Below are 21,724 nucleotides of genomic sequence, written 5' to 3'. Positions count from 1 at the left end.
CCATCTGTGCCTAGGGGTTGGGAAGACAAGTATCTCTTTGTTCCTTCACATGAATATGGATATTTTCATGCAATTTAATCAAATCAAAAATCATAGTTATATCCGCTTTAACGTTAACGTTGTTCCACTGAATTACATCTTATCAACTTAAATAAGCCTGAATGTCCTTAATGTGTCATTGAATAAATAATTACTATGTTGCATCAGTGTCATTTTAAACTCAAGATTGTACAATCGGGACAAAACACACATGGGTCTTCTATAGGTGTTAAAAAGTTCTTTAATAACTTTTCAGAGGGTACAAATCTGTACAGCTCCACGGGGTACGGGGGTGGGGTGGGGTGGGGTTAACAAAGTGTAAAAGGTCTCAGGGTGTTTGAGCTGAGGTTCACGGATCTCATAGATCACTGTGCAGCGACTATTTTACTTCGAGCAGAATCACTTGCTATTGTCCAAAGGAGATGGATGCCATCTGTGAAGGAACACCCTCTTACAAAATAACATTTATACGGAAATAATGTAAACCAAGTGTTGAACAATATGGAGCCGTTGTCCTTAAAAATACATAGTCTGAAGCACGCCATGGAATGATTACTGATTTCCAAAGAGTCACGTGTTAGAGAAGATCCCATTTAAGGTACATTAAGGTACAAAGTATTATTATGAGTGAAGCCAATTTTTTGGACGAAGAAAAATAAGCTTGTTGATAAAATAAACGGTATAAATAAACTGTTGATTCACAGCATGTGTTGAATAAGAATCAATCAGCGATTTCAAGGACAGAACACAGGAATCTTGTGGAGTTTCGGAAACCTCACCAACTTCTGTCTGTCTGTCTGTGTGAGGCAACAGAGACAGAAAGACAGACAGAGAGAGAGAGAGAGAGAGACGGTAGAAAAAACAGTGCAGTCTTCAGTGAGCCAGTTACAGTAAAAATCAGGCATACTCCCCAGGGGGTGCTGACAGTGTGTGAGTGTGTGGTTTGTATGAATGCACATGGCAAAAACAATACGATTATTCAGAGATCCAGCATATTCTTCAAGCTCCATTTTACAATGAAATTATATTTTATAACTTGCTGCAAATTACCTCCATTCCCTGTTTTCATGGCCAAACGACCAATTGACACGCTAAACTAAATGTTTGATATTGTTCCTAAATAATTGTTTCGGGAAATCAATTCTTTGTGTTTGAGTAAGAATAGTCATTTTGTCATGAAGGAGGAAAAAAGTTTGTTGGAAATGAACTTGTGGTCCAGTGAGTTTCTCACAATACAAACACACTGGAGTTTTACTGTGCATGTGTGCGGTTGCCCAGATGGAAGCTTCACGGTACTAATTATAATATACAAGAGTGCACACACACACACACACACACACACACACACACACACACACACACACACACACACACACACACACACACACACACACACACACACACACACACACACACACACACACACACACACACACACACAAAATGAAAGCTCTCACCCCAAATTAGAAACAGCAATAAAAAAAAAAAATAAAATAAAAAAAATAAGTACGCCAGAGTTCTACAGAGTATCAAACAGTTCGTCAGAGTGTTGACTGTATTAGAAAATGCAAAAAACTGACAGTGTGAAAAGAAAAACATTTCACCACAAAGTCTGTTTGGAGTCCTGAGTTCATCAAACACAAAGTAAACCAGATTAAACAGTCTGAATAATCTGCACAAAACACAGATTTAAAAAAAAAGATCAAAGCAAAAAAACACTTTTTACAATTTCTGGCTTGTAAAAAAAACGACTCAAGGTGAGTCGTTGAGAGTGCGTCTCCTCTTGAAAATAACATCTATGGGTGTTGAGGGTTGGTGATAAATAAAGAACTTCTGTAAGAACATACAAGGTGTGGTTCCCAAATGACATGGGAGAATGAAATGAGATGACAGAGCAGTGTCAGAGGCAAAGTTATATATAAACTACTATGTGTGTTTTAAAAATGTATATCGGACATTTTGTTTTTATTTATAACTGCTGTAAGTAAAAAAATAGAAAGGTAAAGAAAATGTCCCACCCTTCCTTTCAGCCTGTTGGGTACGGGTCCAGAAATGAACACACACACACACACACACACACACACACACACACACACACACACACACACACACACACACACACACACACACACACACACACACACACACACACACACACACACACACACACACAGGTGATTAACATTGCTCATCTTGCTCGAATGGCACCTGTCAAGGGGTGGGATATATTAGGCATCAAGTGAACGGTCAGTTATTGAAATTGATGTGTTGGAAGCAGGAAAAATAGGCAAGCGTAAGGATCTGAGCCACGATGACAAGGGCCAAATTGTGACGGCTAGACGACTGGGTCAGAGCATCTCCAAAACGACAGGTCTTGTGGGTGCAGTGGTTAGTACCTACCAAAAGTGGTCCAAGGAAGGACAACCGACAGGGTCATGGGCGCCCAAGTCTAGCCCGTCTGGTCCGATCCCACAGAAGAGCTACTGTAGTACAAATAGTTGAAAAAGTTCATGCTGCTATGATAGAAAGGTGTCAGAACACACAGTGTATCACAGTTTGCTGTGTATGGGGCTGTGTAGCCACAGACCGGTCAGAGTGTCCATGCTGATCCCCGTCCACTGCCGAAAGCTCCTCAATGGGCACATTAGCGTCAGAACTCGACCATGGAGCAATGGAAGAAGGTAACCTGGTCTGACAAATCAATCTTTTCTTCTACGTCTATGGATGGCCAGGGTTAGGGTCCAATCCAAAAGAGCATCTCTGGGATGTGCTGGAACAACAAGGCTGATCCATGGAGGCCCCACCAGACAACTTACAGGACTTAAAGGATCTGCTGCTCACGTCTTGGTGCCAGATACCACAGGACACCTTCAGAGGTCTTGTGTCCATGCCTTGACGGGTCAGAAATGTGTTGCCGGAACGAGGGGGAGCTGCACTATATTAGGCAGGTGGTTTTAATGTCGCAGCTGATGGGTGTGTGTGTGTGTGTGTGTGTGTGTAATATATTTATATATATATATGGGATGAGTTGACCGACGACCATTATGTTCAGTGTCAACGTGACGATGTGTCTTCATCCCTGAGAGCTTGGAGGCATGATGGTAACGACGCAGTGCCTTGCTCAAAGGCACCTGAGCAGGTCGCTGAGGAGAGGGAGGGGTGTATGTTTGGTAGGGGATGTTTGCCTTTGGGCTCCTGTGGAGATTGTCTTCCTATTCTATCGCCATCAAGGTCAGAAAGTAGACAGTGCACACACGCACACAAACGCACAAACGCACACACGCACACACACACACACACACACACACACCACAGGCCACAAGGTCCATTCTTCTCAGAAAACAGAGGGATGTGAGCAGAAATAGACTGAAAGTGCCTAAACGCCCGAAACCCTCAGTTTGTTGCTACTCTGAAAGCCATTTGGCTGGTAAAACAGGAAACGTGGCCTTCCAGCCACGTCTCGTTTGGCTGACTTCAGAGTGGCATTGAACCAACCAACAGGAAATGCTTCATGGCCCAGAACGGACACTCCAATCCGAAAACGGACTCTCAGATCCGGGTACCGCCTCTGCATCTCCCTGCGGGCGGACGGGCAGGCAGCTGTGTGAGCGCCCCCTACCTGCGGGGCTGGTAGTGGGGGTTCCGTGGCAACGGGGCAGGGCTGGAGGAGGACGGTGAGACAGAGGCCAGTGAGGCCAGCGAAGCGGAGGCGGCGGCGTCCTCGCCCTCCTCCAGCTGCCCCCCACCGGCGTGGAGCTCCTGGCTGACGCTGGACTGCAGTGCGGCCGGCGTCAGCCACTCCTTGGGCAGGCAGCTCTGCAGGAAGGGCACGCAGGAGCTGAAGTATGCCAGTCTGTTGACCCAGCGGGGAATCTCCCTGCCGCACAGGATCTGGACGGGAAGGAGCGGATGCACAATGACTTTTTATTATTCTGGAAGAATAGTCTGATCATTTTAAGATGTATGGTACCTAGTCATATAAAGTTGCTTTATTTAGTCGTGTTCATGGAGATTAGAGAGAAAACAATACAATGTGGCGGACAATTACAGAACCACAATTCACACAACACAACCAGGTTTAATCAGGTTAAAAGTGTAGGTATATCCGCAATTGCAACTTGGAAGTAGAAAGAGAGATGGAAGCAGAGATAGAGAGGAGGAGAAAGAACAGCAGCGGAAGAGATAAGGAGAAGGAGATAGAGAAATGGAGGCAGGGCTGGAACGATGGATGAGCAGACAAGAAAGATGAAGGCGGCGATTGAGGCCGAGATGGAGGTGGAGATAGAGTTGGAGATCAGAGAGATAATCCAGACCTGTACCTCTGACAGGGTGGAGGAGAAGTGGTTGCAGTTCTTGTGCATCAGATGATAAGCATTTCCTTTGTATTCCTTCCCCATTTCCTCTACGATGCGTTCCACGTCTTCCTCTGTGAAGTCCGTGCTGCCCAGAACGATCGCTTCTCTACAGGAAGAGAGAGAAGCACACTTCCTGTGTCAATGCTGAGCAAGACATTTTATCACCATCTGTACCGTCCGTACAGTACCTTGTGTTCTGTGACTGAATGTTGTGTTACAAAATGAAGTTCACAAAGTCAAGAACACCTAAATAATAAATACCAGGACGGGCTCTTGTTTTGCCCAAAATATGGAGGATGCATCAGTTGCAACCTGGAATGACCCAGATATCTCGCCATGCATTTCAACAACAGTAGAAGGGAGGAAAACCTCACTGAGGTCATTTCTAAAATCGGTCACAGATAGGTTTGGAAGTTGGAAGTGCTGAATTTCTTTAGTGTACATTTTCTGGCACCGCAGAATTATTTGAAATAAGATTATTTAACACTATTTTGAACTCCATTCTGCCCCTTCGAAAAGGTCAACACGGCAAAGTTGTCAACCAACCACCAAGGTTGAACTCGATGTGAAAATTAGCTATGATTTACTTTGCGACCGGAATGAACTGATTGTAACGATCGCATTTCAATGAATTCAATTCAGTGTGAAATTTCACTGTCACACGAGGGCCTTGGGCTGCTGTTGGCCCATATTTTATGCCAAGATTGAGTATCTTTGAATTCCATATTTTCCATACTTTCACACCATAAGATTCCAATCAAATGGAATGAGGCTGAATTACTGCCTTCATACTAAAAAGTTTATTTCATATGAGAGAGAGAGAGAGAGAGAGAGAGAGAGAGAGAGAGAGAGAGAGAGAGAGAGAGAGAGAGAGAGAGAGAGAGAGAGAGAGAGAGAGAGAGAGAGAGAGAGAGAGAGAGAGAGAGAGAGAGAGAGAGAGAGAGAGAGAGAGAGAGAGAGAGAGAGAGAGAGAGAGAGAGAGAGAGAGAGAGAGAGAGAGAGAGAGAGAGAGAGAGACCTGCGTCCGGCCTACTGCACCTCTGCGTTGATCTAGTTTTGCTTTGCCTCTCTCTCCCAGTGCCAGAACTCAAACTCAGTACATACACGACACAATAGGTTTAAGGTATGCGGGGTGTTGGCGGGCATGGGGGCCCCACCGGCTCGCCTACGGGGCGGGAGGTTCTGGCGGGGGGGTCGGCACGGGACCTGGCACTGGGACTGTGCTCCACACCTGGCTCCCACGGCCCAGGTTCTGCGCTTGCAGCTGCATCTTATGCCTGCACATGGGGGTGAGTTGTATGTGTGTACTTCAGGTGTACAGGGTCTCCTCACGCTCTTTGGGTCTGGTTTATGCTCCTCGGGGCCACGTGTGGGTGTGTAACAAAAAAGCTTGCTATCTTGCCATCACACAGGACAGAGTTATTGCAGCAGTTCTTGACGATTAAAGAATTAATAAAGAGTGTCATTGCAGGTTGAGAACTTGAACTTCACTTGCAGACTAAGTCTGTCCTGGATGCAATAAACAAATACTCTTTGTTATATGCCAAGCGTGATGAGATGAGATGAGATGAGATTCAAGAAGTAGTGAAATGTCTTGCACCCGGAGATTATGCACAACAGTTACTGAACCAAACATAATAGATTACCTTATTCCTAACAAACTAACTCACTGAAACAAAGTTCCTAAAACATAATGCAGTTAGTGATTAGAATAACATAAGTAAAATAAAAATAAAATAAGACTAAAAATGTAATACAGAGTGGGGGTACAAAATAGAAGTAAAGGGAATAGAGTTATGTATATGGGATAGGCTATTTGTATATAGAGATGAGATGACTAACACAGCATCACCGACATCAAGTATGCAAGGATAAACAACGAACCTTTCTTCAACTTCTGCATTCAGACTTCATCTGATGAATTTCACAATGGCACAGTGTTCTCAACAGAGATTCACCACAGATTCGCCAAAGTTATGAAAGACAAAACACCAGTACATTTGAGAAAAGTGAACAAGGGCTTACGCACGTTTGTACACTGCTTGTAGTCACAAAAAAGATATTGCAAATTGTTCTTCTTGTACGCAGGCTACAGTCCAGACCGTTAGGAAGTGTTGGTGACAGGAAGCTCACAAATGGAGCCAACAGAATTGTCGTTCACACACAAAACCCGCAGTTCAGAATTACAACTCACAACAGAGAAAGTTGCAGCCCCACGGACCACAAAGACACGTACTGTAGGTCCCATTGGTATTCACATACCGATGTAGGAATCTCAACACAAACAGAAGTTTAACAATGCTTTAAATTATGTGCTCAGCTTGCATTACAGTCTTATTAGTGGTGAAAAAATATATAACTATCAATGCTGACGTTATCAGGTCGGGAAACGCATGTAAAAGTCATGAAGACGGCATTGTCAACCAAAATAGTCAACGTTCGCGGCGAAACAGAGAACTGAGTGTTACGTCGGTGACATGAGGATGGTAATGAAGCTCAGCCTTTGGGAAGACCAAATTTGACATCTCACCAAAGGACAATCGTACTCAATGAGGATGCCGACAGCAAACCATCAGGACGACTGTGTGGATCTCACAAGTACAAAGACCACGGTCGCTGCACAGAGATCACACGTGGAGGTACAGAGAACGAAACCGACATGAAACAAATAATTTTTTTGTCGTGAAAATCACCAATTATATTACATTAGAACTTGATCGTTGGTTGAGGTCACGTTGAAATGGGAACGTTTCGTATGTATTGTCGTCCAAGTTTAATTCACACCAATCTACATTTGTATCAAGAAATATTGATACAACTTTACAAGTTCATCGAAAATGTAAGAAAACTGGCGTTATATTGAGAACATGTGCACTTTATAACATTATATAACCTATAACCTATATAATGTTATTATAAATATATAATGCTATATAAATCCCCGGTTCGTCTCCGAGTGGTCGTAAAAACCTTTATTTTTTTTTTTTTTAACTCATGCTACATTGCTAGAAAAATTGTAACTACATACTACTTCCCTAAAACAAATGAACTGGACCCTGTCTATTGCTGCCTGCAGCTACATTTATTTGGGGTGCAGCCCCGTTGTTATTGTTCCGGGAAAATTCTCGTAATTTTTAAATCTAAAACTATCTGGATCACAACATCAGCAGAACCCACAAACATGTGCCCTGTTTGAACCAGTATGTCACAAACACCTCATGGTTCAATTTTCATCCAAATTGATCCACATATGGAGGAGAAATAAGCAAAAAAAAACAACCAAATTTGATCAATATCACAAACAGGGTCCAACGCATTTCACGCCAAAATATGTCCTAACTGGATAAAAGTATCTGGAACACAACAATGACAGAAGCTACGAACATGGTGTCATTTCAACCGGTATGTCACAAGGATCTCGTGGTTTAAAGTTCATTCAAATCGATCCACACATGGAGCAGATATTAGTGAAAAACCAAACAACTTTGCCCAGAAATATTCAGCTGGTCTTGCTTAACAGACATGTCACTAGTTGTAAACAAAATGAACGGGATGAGATTTACAGTAAGGGGACGCTTTATGACGTCCTCATACTATTTGCTATAAATGTACAGATTATAACAATGCTAATTTATAACAATGAAAGGGTTTGGTTGAAAGTCCAAAATAAACAGCTGTTTTAAGCGAGAAGGGATTGCGCTTGAATAGCTGTTATTCTGTTTTATTGTTCATTTGTATATCATGTATGTGTTTTACATCGTTTATTTTGTATGGCTGCTACCTTGGCCAGGTCTCCCTTGTAAAAGAGATTTTTGATCTCAATGAGACTTAGTGGTTAAATAAAGGTTAAAAAAAAAAAAAAAAAAAAAAAAAGAATAAATAAACAGTTTCCTACAGCTAAACTTAGCAGACTTTAATGAAAAGACAGAAAGTGTTAAGTATTGACACGTTCTTCCATAACAATTTATTATTATGTTAAAGTTCCATAAATGTTGTCTGCATTACTATATAGGTACTCCTCACTTAGTTCCGTTGCAAGGACCAGGTCCTTAAGTGAACTGGTCGATAAGCGAGGACCTGTGTTATTTCACGGTAAGGGGGTATGGCCATTGAGAACGCTAGAGTAGTGAATTCTTACAGACTGCGGGAACAAGACTCAGAACGGTGATGACCTGTATACAGTGTATATAGTGTGTTGTTTATAGTATAAACAGTGTATACTGTATATAAAGGGTGATGCGCGATGAGATACTTCACGCTGAGACGGCACAGTATTGTACACAGCATATGTAGAGAGCTGGTCATCAGTCCAAATGGTCGTTAAGTGAGGAGTACCTGTATCGATAAGTAATCTATTAAACTGAATTTTATAATTGTAGATTGTTAAAAGAAAAAATACAATGAAGTACTAATTAAAACTAACATTTACTTATTATATTTCAAAAATAAAATGTAGGTATTATTATTATTGTTGTGTAAAATAATTACAAAGTTTGCTTTGATTTTGTTACAGATGCCAAAAAGTAGCTAGAAGTCGCTGTTGGCTTATTTGAGAATACATAAATGGTATAAGGACGTATAATTTAACAATAAATGGAATAACCCTCTTTCCAAAATTGATCCAAGATCCAAAAGCCACAAAACAACAATAATGAATCTATGTGCATTGATAATATTGGAAATGTAGATTCAAACCAATGAAGCAAAATGTTACATTGAAAACAGTCACTTTGTACCATCAAGAATCAGTGCTGCAGTATATAAAGCCACGGTTTGTCTAGGACTGGTCATAAAAATATAAAAATTGTAACTCGTGCTACATTGTACAAAATTCAGTAACTGTAAAAAGTTTCTACCACGACTAAACTGGACCTCGTGTATTGCTGCCTGCAGCTACACTTGTTAGGGTCCGAGCCCATAGCATGTGGTCGAAGACCCTATTGTTGTTGCTCCGTTTATTCTTCTCCTTCAGCCTTTGTGAATCGTTTTTTTTTTTTGAGGGCCTTAAGATACTCCAAAAATCACAAGACTTTCCACACTCATCAGTCCCAGTGAGGCATTTGATATTCTATGGGTCTGTGGCAGAATGGCTTGCTAGCGCCCCCTAGAAGATTTAAAAACATTTTTTAATTCCCACTTCCCACCCCCCCCCCCCCCCCAGGAAAACCCATGGAACTAGGTATACATACGTAACATCAATCGACTTAAAAATATATATATTGGCGCCATGACCTAAACCCAACAGGAAGTTGGGCATATTTAATTAAAGGTGCCATTTTAGTCACTTTTTGATCATTTTTATGCTTTGTACTTTCACAAACTCCTCCAAGGTGATTTATCAGATCGACTTCAAACTTGGTAAGTATCTACAAGACACATTCATGATTAAAAGCTATTAAAAGCTTGAGTTTTTGTTACACGGTGTGCATGGCGTGGTGGGTGTGGCAAAGCGTTGAATTTCATATTGGGGAAAAAAGGCACTCTTTACGTGACTTTTGTCACTTTTTGGACATTTTCATGTACCGTAATTTTGCAAACTCCTCCAAGGCGATTTATCAGATCAACTTCCATCATGTCTCCCACCAACATTTGCACATCGAGGACCCAGTCATCGCTGCTTTCTGCATTAATTATTATCATCATCATCATCATCATTATTATAACAATTATTAGTTATTAGTAGTAGTAGTAGTAGTAGTAGTAGTAGTAGTACTATATGTGGAAAGAAGATATACCAATCAGCCACAACATTAAAACCACTGATAGGTGAAGTGATGTAAGTAAGATTGCTCATCTCATTCCAATGTCACCTGTCAAGAGGTGGGATATATCAGGCAGCAAGTGAACAGTCAGTTCTTGAAGTTGATGTTTTGGGCTGGAAGCACAAAAAATGGGCAAGCATAAGGATCTGATCGATTTTGACAAGGGCCAAATTGTGATGGCTAGACGACTGAATCAGAGCATCTGCAAAACGGCAGGTCTTGTGAGGTGTTCCAGGTATGCAGTGGTTAGCAACTACCAAAAGTGGTCCAAGGAAGGACATTCGGTGAACCAGTGTCATAGGCGCCCATGGGCTCATTGATGAGTGTCGGGAGCGAAGTCTAGCCCCTTGGTCTGATCCCACGGAAGAGCTTCTGTAATACAAATTGCAGAAAAAGTTCATGCTGCTATGATGGAAAGGTGTCAGAACACACAGTGCATCACAGTTTGCTGTGTATGGGGCTGTGTAGCCCCAGACCGGTCACCATGTCCATGCTGACCCCTGTCCACTGCTGAAAGCGCCTCAATGGGCACATGAGCGTCAAAACTGGACCATGGAGCAATGGAAGAAGGGGGCCTGGTCCGATGAATCAAGTTTTCTTCTACATCATGTGGATGGCCGGGGTTAGTTAAACAAATGTTAAACAAATAAATGAATTCCCTTCATTTTTCCATTGAGAAAGCTGAGAGAATGAGGTGTGGTTGGAAGCATTGGCAGAGGAAGGGGTTATATGGCGGGAGGCCAAAAGGTTAAACAAATAAATTAGGGCTAGGATTCGATCTGATCGAGCATCCGTGGGATGCGCTGGAACAATTAGCCTGATCCATGGAGGCCCCACCTCACAACTTACAGGACTTAAAGGATCTGCTGCTCACGTCTTGGTGCCAGATACCACAGGACACCTTCAGAGGTCTTGTGCAGTCCATGCCTTGACGGGTCAGAAATGTGTTGGTGGCACGAGGGGAAGCTACACAATATTAGTGGTTATTTTAATGTTGGGGCCAATCAGTGTAAATCTCCGATCAACAAGGGACAAGACTAAATAAATTAATTGAGCAGAACGCTTTCATAAGTTATGAGTAGCTGCTTTCAAAAGGTATTATACAAACCCCAATTCCAATGAAGTTGGGACGTTGTGTAAAACGTAAATAAAAACAGAATACAATGATTTGCAAATCCTTTTCAACCTACAGTATATCCAATTGAATACACTACAAAGACAACATATTTAATTTTCAAAACTGATAAACTTTGTTTTTCTTGCAAATATTCACTCATTTTGAGTTTGATGCCTGCAACACGTTCCAAAAAAGCTGGGACAGGGGCCTGTTTACCACTGTGTTACGTCACCTTTTCTTTTAACAACACTCAATAAGCGTTTGGGAACTGCGGACACTAATTGTTGAAGCTTTGTAGGTGGAATTCTTTCCCATTCTTGCTTGATGTACAACTTCAGTTGCGCAACAGTCCGGGTCTCCGTTGTCGTATTTTGCGCTTCATAATGCGCCACACATTTTCAATGGGAGACAGGTCTGGACTGTAGGCAGGCCAGTCTAGTACCCGCACTCTTTTACTAGTCATTGTAATCATTGTTTTCTGTTTTTATTTACATTTTACACAACGTCCCAACTTCATTGGAATTGGGGTTTGTATTATAACAAAGCTAGATGCCAGCAAAATGGAAATTCCTATTGGAGCACAACAGGGGAACAAACAAGATTTCCATTAGTGTGCCTTCAGTGTGTTTACTGGGACCAGAGATGAATGGGGAAAAACACTTATTCAAATAACATGGTATGATATTTGTGGGTCGATGCCGACATCTACTGGTCTAAAGGACTGTGGAGCCATAGTGACAGCAGGTGATTTAGTGTGTCACTGCAGTATAACAGCTTCAAACTCTGATGTCGGCTTCTGAAGTGAAATCAACAGATCAATAACAGATCAGAGCTTTCGCAGTGTGTGTGTGTGTGTGTGTGTGTATGTGTGTGTCTCTCAGAGTGCCACAGGGCAGATCAACTGGAGTGCGAAATAATACACAGTAGCACTCTGTGGGAGCGCGAGAGAGAGAGCGAGAGAGACTGTAGAAAACATGGTGTGTAATTAAACTAAATGATTTAGATGAAACTGCGATTGAATTTAGACCGACCTTCCACATATTCAATCTCATATGCAAAATGTGATTTCAAATGTGCAACCTCGAGTAGATGAAGATTAAGCTGTATATATCTGGCACTTTTGTTAATATATTATTCCCATTTTATTTTTACTTATGTTTTACAATGTGTTTGGCTGGCTCTATTCATAATGATTTCATGGCCAGCAATATCTGTGTCCGTGCTGTTTTGTTGTGCTTATGCCAAAGAAAATAAAACATGACAGTCCAACAACAGCACCAAAGCATAACCATTCACCTCTGTAGTACAACCGTACTGGAGGGCCAAAGGCATTCAGAAAATGGAATTGAGAGCCGTTTGTTGCATAGTAAAGTCAGCAGGATCAATGTACTGCTACCAGCTACGTTCTGCAACCCTCAGCTTCCTCTCCTCTGACACTGCACTGCACTAAACCATTAGTCGTTTGAGTTCCAAATGCTGCGTTCAGGCAAACCCCTTCGCAGCCACACAGCCGACACGGAGAGACTCAGAAAGGGCTTTATATCTCCGACCATAAGGATTATAAACTGCGGCATGGCCGGAGCCCCACATGTCCCTCACAGACCATAATCCATCTGGACACTAATTAAATCTGTCTAGTCAATACATAACCTGTATATTTTCATGTAATGGTACATCTGAGTCTTTGCACAGATTGCACCCTTACAGCTCATAAAATATGCCTTTACATCACAGTACAGAAAAACTGTGGGTTAAACCTCCTAATAACCCCCCTCTACCAAGTGTTTATACACAAATATTCTGCTGTTATTGTGTTGTTCGGTTCGATCCCCGGCTCCTCTTGGTAGCATGACACTTAACCCCCTAACTGCTCCCCGAGTGCCGCTACGTGGCAGCCCACTGCTCTTAGATACGTCAGATAATAGGATGGGAAAAATGCAGAGAACTAATTTTCCCCAGAGAGACTGATAAAAATGTAAGTATTCAAAAAGGTTTTATGAAATACTCATAGATATTTTTTCTTATATCTTTTACTTGTGATATATGTTTTTCTCATTTAGATTAAATAATTGTTTGTATTACTCTACCTAATTTGTTTTGCACAGCCCATGAAGTTCATCGTTTCCCTACACCATACTAATATGATGCATGTGAAAACAACATCTTGAAGATTGAATCTTGAAGGGTAGAATAGGCCTCTCTACTGTTATAATTGGTAAATTAACTTTTAAATAAGCATATTCTATTTGTAATCTGGCTTGGGAGCCGAAGATCCGAACACAGAGACTGCACTGTGGTGTGGTGTAGTGTACTGAGTGGTGTTTTGTGATGGCGGGTCATTTTGAGACAGCAAGGTGAAAAGAGTATACTGACTTGAACTTGAAGGTGTCGCCGAGCTCCGTGGCGTCGCCTGGTGTGATCTCGAACACTCCTGAGAACGGGTAGGGGTGTCCTCCATAGGCAAACTCTGCACACGCACACGCACACACACACACACACACACACACACACACACACACACATTGTTCAAGAAAAAGCAGCATGAAGGTGGAAGATGGGTGCTGCCCATTTGCCCCTTGATGTCCATGGTGCCCTTTGTTTAAGGCGGGTTTTTGAATAAAAAAAATTTGTAAAAAGGCTTGAGATTTAAGGAAGCAAAACAGCGGTATTATACTGTATTAAAAGAGGGGTCCCCAACCCGACAGATCCCTGTTTTAGTCCGACAGTTGGGAGAGGGGTGCTGATGGGGGAACCGTTTCTCTGAGATAGAGACGCACAAAGGCAGAGCGGAGATGAGAGCAGTCCCGATGAGGCATTTGATATTCTATGGGTCCTGTGCATGGGCGTGGCAAAATGGCCTCTAGTGCCCCCTCGAAAAGTTGAAAAAAATCAATCATATTCACTTTTTTCAACGAAAACTTGCGAAATTCGGTACACATATTGTATGTAACATCACTAGTGTTAAAAAAAAAAAAAAAAAAAAGATGATGTTGGCACCATGACCTAAACTCAACAGGAAGACGGCCATATATATATATTTTTTTTAAAGGTGCCATTTTAGTCACTTTTTGGTCATTTTTATGCTTTGTACTTTCGCAAACTCCTCCAGGGCGATTTATCGGATCGACTTTAAACTTGGCGAGTGTCTACAAGAGACATTCACGACTAAAAGTTATTACAATCTTGATTTTCGTCACACAGTGTGGGCATGGCAAAGCCTTGAATTTCTTGTTCGAAAGAAGGCACTATTCAGTTACTTTTTTGTCACTTTTTGGTAATGTTCATGCTCTGTACTTTCGCCAACTCCTCCAAGGCGATTTTTCGGATCGCCTTCAAACTTCCGTCCCACCAACACTCACACGTCAAGTACCCGGTCATTGCTGCTTGCAGCTTTAATTATTATTATTATTATTACTACTACTAAATAGACTACTGCGAAAGGGAGATTAAAAACAATGCTATTTGCAATGCACAGTAAACTTCAAAGACAGCGCACTTCAGAGACTGCGATTTTTGCAGGGAGAAGTGTTGTCGGCTTTGTTTTAGAGTGATCGTGTGGTGTTTAAGCACAAATTAAACTATTAACGCATATTCACAGGAAATGTCAATTATTGAATACATTTTAGAAAAACTGGTGATTATGACTTTTTTTTGCGTGTGTGTTGATAACCGTCGATAACCGTCAATAGCCCGATTACGAAATAACCGCCGCGGCCCTAATTATGTAAAACTATTACAATATATAACTATGTTGGTAATGTTCTGTTGTCTTACCTCTCCCGTACACCTCGATACCTGAGTGGAAGACACCGATGCCTAAAGAGGTGGTGAAGTCATTTATCCAGTACTAAAGAGAGAGAGACACAAACAGACATAGAAGGAAGGACAAAGACAAGACGTATATTCAGATACATTACTACACATACATTACTTTTTTTTAGAAATTACTACATATAGCACTATAAGTATTAAATCCTGTATACGTTTGACCTTACCTGACCATACCTCATGTATGTAACGTTTGACCTTAAAATAACAACTTAAAAATAATTTTGATGGTACACTGTAGAAAATGGCACCTCTTCCATTCCAACCCAGCCCACCCGAACGCCTGTTCTTGCACACATGTAACTTTGGTGTTCAGGTGCAAACACCAAAGTTTTATTGTAATAAATGTTTTTAATTCATCATAAAAAAAAATAAAATAATAAAAAAACTATACATTATAAACTTGCCTGTCAAAATGTCCAGTAATAATGGTCATACAAAACTAAGCCACTCCACCTCCCCGAGCAAGGATGAGACGGGCCAGTGGTGCGTCCTGCACCCGCACGTCAGTCGCACGTCGCTCACTTTCATTGCACCACAGGGTTTGTTTCACCCTCTGCCTCATGCGTGCGAGCTGATTTGCCAGTCCGAGCACATCTGTTATTGAAACGTGACCGAAAAGGTTCAAATTTGTCCAGTAAAATAAATTATTTTCGGACACTGGACCACGTTTTGCAACAGCGGTATATCAATAATAGATTGTGTAAGCCTTGAGCTCCAGCATTAGGTTGCATCTTCTCAATTCTACCATCAGGCACTGTGGCTGCCAGCTAATTGGCCAGATTGTCGCTAGAGTTTGCTGGGGTGAGGCGGTTAATAAGAGACTCACTAGTGCAGCTATGATGATTTAATGACCTTATCCCAATACAGGTACTTCTCACTTAACGACCTACCTGTTTAACAACTGTTCGGACTAACGACCAGGTCTCCGACCAGTCGGTATTGAATGCTGTGTATAACACCACAGCATGCGCTGTGCGTGCGGCGTCTCAACGTCAAGCATCTCATTGCGCATCACCCTTTATATATTTTATACACACACACACACACACACACACACACACACACACACACACACACACACACACACACACACACACACACACACACACACACACACACACACACACACACACTATATACACAGTATACATCTAAGCTCCTTCTCAGTCTGTCTCGTTCCCAGTCTGTCAGAATTTACTGCACTAGTGTTCGCAATCGCCAGAGTTTCCAGGGAGCATGTGCTGGCTGATTTTTTTTCTGTTAAGCTCTTTGACAGTGTTACTCTGATGAAACTCACCATCAAATGGAAATTTCACTGCAAGCACTTTTACCATGTATTCCCCTAGATCAACTAGACACTATTTTAAAGAGAGAACCTTTGCCGTCTGCATAAGAAAGGACTCACATTACTTGTGGTGTACCGCAAGGTTCTATTTTAGGTCCAATTTTATTTCTTCAACTTTATCTATGCGCTGCCTCTTGGCCAAATTATCCAAAGACACAATGTCTCTTTTCATTGCTACGCAGAGGACACACAGATATACCTTTTTCTGAGACCTGGTGACTCAAACAGCCTAGCAGCTGTTGTAAATTGTCTCAATGATGTCAACAGTTGGATGGCACTGAATTTTCTTCAGCCCAATAATTCAAAATCAGAAATCATATTGTTCACTCCCCCAAATTCTACCGGTCAAATTGAGAGTGGCCTCGACACTCGAAACCTCCTCCAACTAGTTATAAACGCAGCAGCTCGGCTTCTTACCAGTTCCAAAAGACGACATCACATCACCCCAATCCTGGCTTCTCTCCATTGGCTCCCTGTTCGGTTCATAATCGATTTTAAGATTTTTCTGATCACTTTTAACGCACGTCTGAGTCTGACTCCAAGCTACATAACAGATATGTTGACCCCATATGAGCCAGTATGCAGCCTTAGATCCTCAGCGGGGCCCTCCTGGCCTGAGGAGAAACAGCTGGCTGAGTGATTTATTTTAAATCGCTTCTCAAAACCCATTTTCATAGATCTGCTTTTATGTGATGTCGCTGTTTCTTTATCCATTTTATTTTCTTGTTTTTATTTTTTCCTTTTTTATTTATATTTCTTATCATATTGTTTCTATTTATTTGTTTTTATTGTCTCTTTATCCGCATTTACAATTTAGTGAATGAATTTATTAATGTTCCTTTGCTTTTTAAATACATGATCTGAACACTCTGCTTTTATTCCATCTGTCAAAGCACTCTGCAAACTGTGTTTCTAAAGTTGCTTTATAACTAAGCGATTATTATTATTAAAGTGACCAGAGTCTACCACAGCAGTACATAAAGGAGCACGAAGACGAATTAGCACAGGACTGCTATGCATATGCTCACCACTGCAGTGGATAAAATTCAAAACATCTGTGGGAAAAGTTGCATTGTTTCCTCTGCTGGGGGAAAGATATGTTAAGTGAGTGTTATTAGGGTTTTCGCCCACAGCATGTGAGCGAAGACCTTATTGTTATTGCTCCGTATATTCTTCTTCTTCATCAGCCTTTGAGTCTGCTGTCTGGGGGCCTTAAGAAACTCGAAAACTCACATTTGAGATTCTATGGGTCCCGTGCATGGGCATTGCAAAATGGCCATTATACCGTAAAAAAACTAATCTTCTTTGTCAGTCAGATAAGAAGTTAATTCTAAGCTTGAATTAGGTTTCTCACCATTTTTCGAAATGGAAAAATAGAGACAAAAATCGAAATATATATCTGCCTTTTATAGTGTAAACAGGGCATTAACACGAACAGGCACTTGATTTAATTTAGGAAATAATTGCAATTTATCACAAGGTGCACCTGGTGCATAAAAAGGAGGGAATCTACATGTTTCATGAATCCCATATGGAACAAAAGAGGAATTGAGAAAAGCTTTTGTGAATGAGGCCCAATGTGCACTGCAGCACTGACACACTGAAACCGATCTAGACTGTTACATCACACTACTCCTCGGGGGGGAAGTAAGTCTCTTATCTCAACCAGCCCTAATTAAATAAAGGCTCGTTAAAACAGTCCTATGACACCAGTTCACACAGAGTGACTGCTGTGTGATGTTAAGACTTGAAATCACAACGCTGTGTGTGTGTATAGTATATTATGGATGTGTCAAAATGGCTGACAAGGTTAAAAACATTAATAAAGATAAGTTCTGACTTTTTTTTTTTATTTTAAATCAAAATTTACACATGAAAAACATTTTAGATTAGGGCTGCAAAATATCAATATAATTTTCTCTGTGTGTGAATATCTCATGAAAGCACCAATAGTCATCCCAAAGATATAAAATGATCTATATCCAGGTATTTGTAAAAATAATTATGATATTTGATCAATATAACCCAGCCCTATATTGCACTATACTTGTCTGTTTTGCTTGCTTCATTTCAAACAGTTCTTTTAAATAAACGGAAACACGGAGCAACACAGACTTAGCAAATGTTGGCGCTGGTCCTAATGTGTGACTCCAGGTGCAAGAAAACAATGATAAAATCAACACCTCACTTCCTGTTTCTTTTCTGAATGGTCTCTAGCTTGAGGTTTGGGTTCCCAAAAAGGGGTCTGTGGCCACCTAGGGGTCCTTGAAAAAAATTGCAGGAGGTCTACAGCAAGAGCTTAGCCTGGTTAGCCAAGAACTTCGCTGATCTACACAACCTGGGCTAACCACAGACAGGGATAGATACTTTATTAAAAGACCATTCTCAGCCTGATCGATCAGAAAACCATAATGTCTCGGTTGTTCTCGCGCTAAATGATGTGAGAAACACTTTCTACGGGGTTTAACTCTGTTCTCATAAGCTGCTTTCACACATGCACTGCAGCCCTGTGAGTCTAGGGCAGGCAGCAGGCTACATGACACCGTTAATCGTAACACGGAGGCTAAGCGCACACACACTCAAACAACTACACACTCACACATGGGATGAGTATAAACCAATAGACTTCTTAACACAACACATATGTGGACGTAAAGAGAAATTGTTGTGCATGCACATGCGCACACCCGCACGCACACTGCCATGGCTGGCAGACAAGTGGTATGTAGATAATTGCGTCTTATCAGGCAGGTTGCTGATAGTCAAAGTGGACCAAGAAATCCACTTATCGGAGCCCAGATCACTACAGCATTAACAAACAACACACACAGAGGAGCGATGTGAGCCTCCCTCCACAGGGAGTTCAGCAAGTGCCTTGCTCCAGAGAACTGCAACGGGATGGACTTCCTATTAGGGCTGGATATTGGATAAATGGAAACAAGTTGTGCATTTCTATTTGAGAAAGGAAACTGGTGCTTTCACCATTGTTTTAAATGTCACAACTTTGGCAAAGGGGTCATCAGAAGGCAGTTCTACAATTTCTGAACAAGGAGAAGTTAGGGAGAAAAAATATCCATAGAAATTCTTGACCATCTTTGGTCTGAGGACCTAGAAACAACATGCAGCCTTCGCTTGAGACAAATGACAGGAAATGAAAACGCAGATGGTGGTGGATAGACAGAAACCAAAGAAAGAAAGAGAAAGAGAGACAGTGGGGTGTTTTTTAGAATGAAGACATCCATGTTAACACAGTTTGTTAACTATGAATCATGGAACAGCGGAAAAATAAAATGGAGGGCTGGTTGCCTGTTACAATCACCCTAAATGCTGTCTCTGTATTACAGCCAAACCCAGCAATCAATAACAATCAATGATCCACTGAGTGAGTCAGCGCTGCGGGATGACTGCAACCGGACTCAGGCTCAACGGCTCCCAAACAAAGAGACGAGACTTCTGGGAAAAATCTGCTTTGCATTCCCTTAGGCATTTTCATAGTGTCATCATGGTACATGTGGCCACAGTGCAGAATGGCTTTCATGGCAGTTTATCTGACCAATATATAAACCGACAGTAGCTACTGAATCTGGGAATATTGGCTGTCACAGTTTTCTTTTTCACGTGAACTCGACTTGACTTGACTTTCCAGTTTTGGCTACATCAGCTTAGTAGACACACGCTCAAGACATTTTGTGCCACTCCAAATACGGCAAATATCGCTCACAAGATTATTATCACAAGCATGCTCTATGTGTGTGTGAGAGAGAGAGAGAGATGGGAAGTGAGAGCGAGAGAGGCGAGAGCAAGCTACAGGGGGAGAAAGAGGAAGCCAGTGAGGGGGGAGGGAGATACGGTGAGAGAGGGGGGTGGGGTGAGACAGAAAGGGAGATAAAGAGAGCAGATTTCTTTCTCGGGATTATTATCAGAGGCATGCTCTGTGTATGGGTGTGTGTGTGTGAGAGAGAGAGAGAGAGATAGAGAGAGAGAGAGAGGGGGAGACAGGAAGATAAGGAGAGGGGGAAGGAGATACAGTGACCGAGGGGGAGAGAGACAGAAAGGGAGATAAAAAAAAAAAAAGAGAAAATCTAAGATAATCATCACACGCATACTCTATAAGAAAGATGGGGAGATATATATGTATATACTGAAGGTTATTTGACCCATTTGAAGTGCAATACATCTGTTTATCTTGATTTGTTGTAAACACGTCTACCATGCATATGAACACCCTTGACTTGAATTGAATTGACAGACAGAGTGGACGCGGGAGAGAGAGAGAGAGAGAGGAAGATGCAGGTGTACATAGAAGTCCGTATGTGAAAGTGAAAAGTTATCGAACCGTTACACGTCTTCATCTCTCTTTTTTTTTTTTTTTTTCATAACCAGACTCCGTGTCTCTACTCACCATATCATACACGTTCAGTATAACGGGCTCGTTTGCCATCACTGGCATCAGGGTTCAGTCCTTTATGCCTCTGCTTTGCTTTTGGGTTGCCTTCAACCCCAAACGCACACCTCGGTCCCCGCACGGTCACACGCTGCCGACCAGCTGGCGTATTAATTTTCATAACCAGTCGGACACCAGCACACCAGCTCGAGCCGCCGCCGTCGGTCCGCCGCGTGTGCGCGCCTCCATAAAGCACCAGCAGCTGTTAGCGCGGCTAGCCACCTTAGCTAGCGGGCTCCGAGGGGAAAGGAGCACTTTCGGGTTGTCAACTGAGAAGACGGAATGCCATATTTACCAGCGAACGACCCCAGCGGAGACGCCACCGCGTTGAAATGCTAAAAAAAAAATAATAATAATAAAATGTATTTGTCAGTGAACGACTAACCGGGAAGGCTTTTCTTCCGTTATGTGCTAGCAGGGGCGCAGGGAGGAGAGAAGATGCGATTGTTCGGTGGAAGGAGAGAAAAAACCCCCCCCCCAAAAAAACAAAACAAGACCGATCAGCTGAGGAGACTCGATGCTCGATTAGTCAACCTGGGGCGGGGGGGGGTCGTCGCACGCAGGAGGGTTATGGGTAATGTAGTTTAGCGCGATGAAGCGCCTATTTATTTTCTCAGAAAAGTTCAAACTGTATTTCAAATGGATTATTTAAAGTGGGCTATATTGTTTATATCTGGGTGAACGCTTTTGTCATTTTTTTCTGGGTTTCTATTATTTGTATTATTATTTACTATTCCCTTCGACGTGATGCTCTCTCTCTCTCTCACAGGATGAACGAGGTATCGATCTATCGCATATTTAACATGTGATATAAAAATGTTCCGTGAACCG

General features: G+C 41.9%; 1 protein-coding gene across 1 annotated transcript; it reads right to left on the bottom strand.

Annotated features, from left to right (window-relative positions):
• Positions 1–281: 281 nt before the first annotated feature.
• Positions 282–20,989, bottom strand: desi2 (desumoylating isopeptidase 2). Its single transcript, XM_080017149.1, has 6 exons — positions 20,852–20,989; positions 15,048–15,120; positions 13,647–13,740; positions 4,359–4,500; positions 3,659–3,930; positions 282–836 (listed from the first exon to the last, which is right to left on the bottom strand). Exons 1-6 carry the CDS (start codon positions 20,897–20,899, stop codon positions 815–817), a joined length of 651 nt encoding a protein of 216 aa, XP_079873275.1. The 5' UTR covers positions 20,900–20,989; the 3' UTR covers positions 282–814.
• Positions 20,990–21,724: the final 735 nt, after the last annotated feature.

This window comes from Zeus faber (genome assembly GCF_960531495.2).
Source record: "Zeus faber genome assembly, chromosome: 16".
Lineage (NCBI taxonomy): Eukaryota > Metazoa > Chordata > Actinopteri > Zeiformes > Zeidae > Zeus > Zeus faber.
This window is presented reverse-complemented; position numbering and strand designations above follow the sequence as displayed.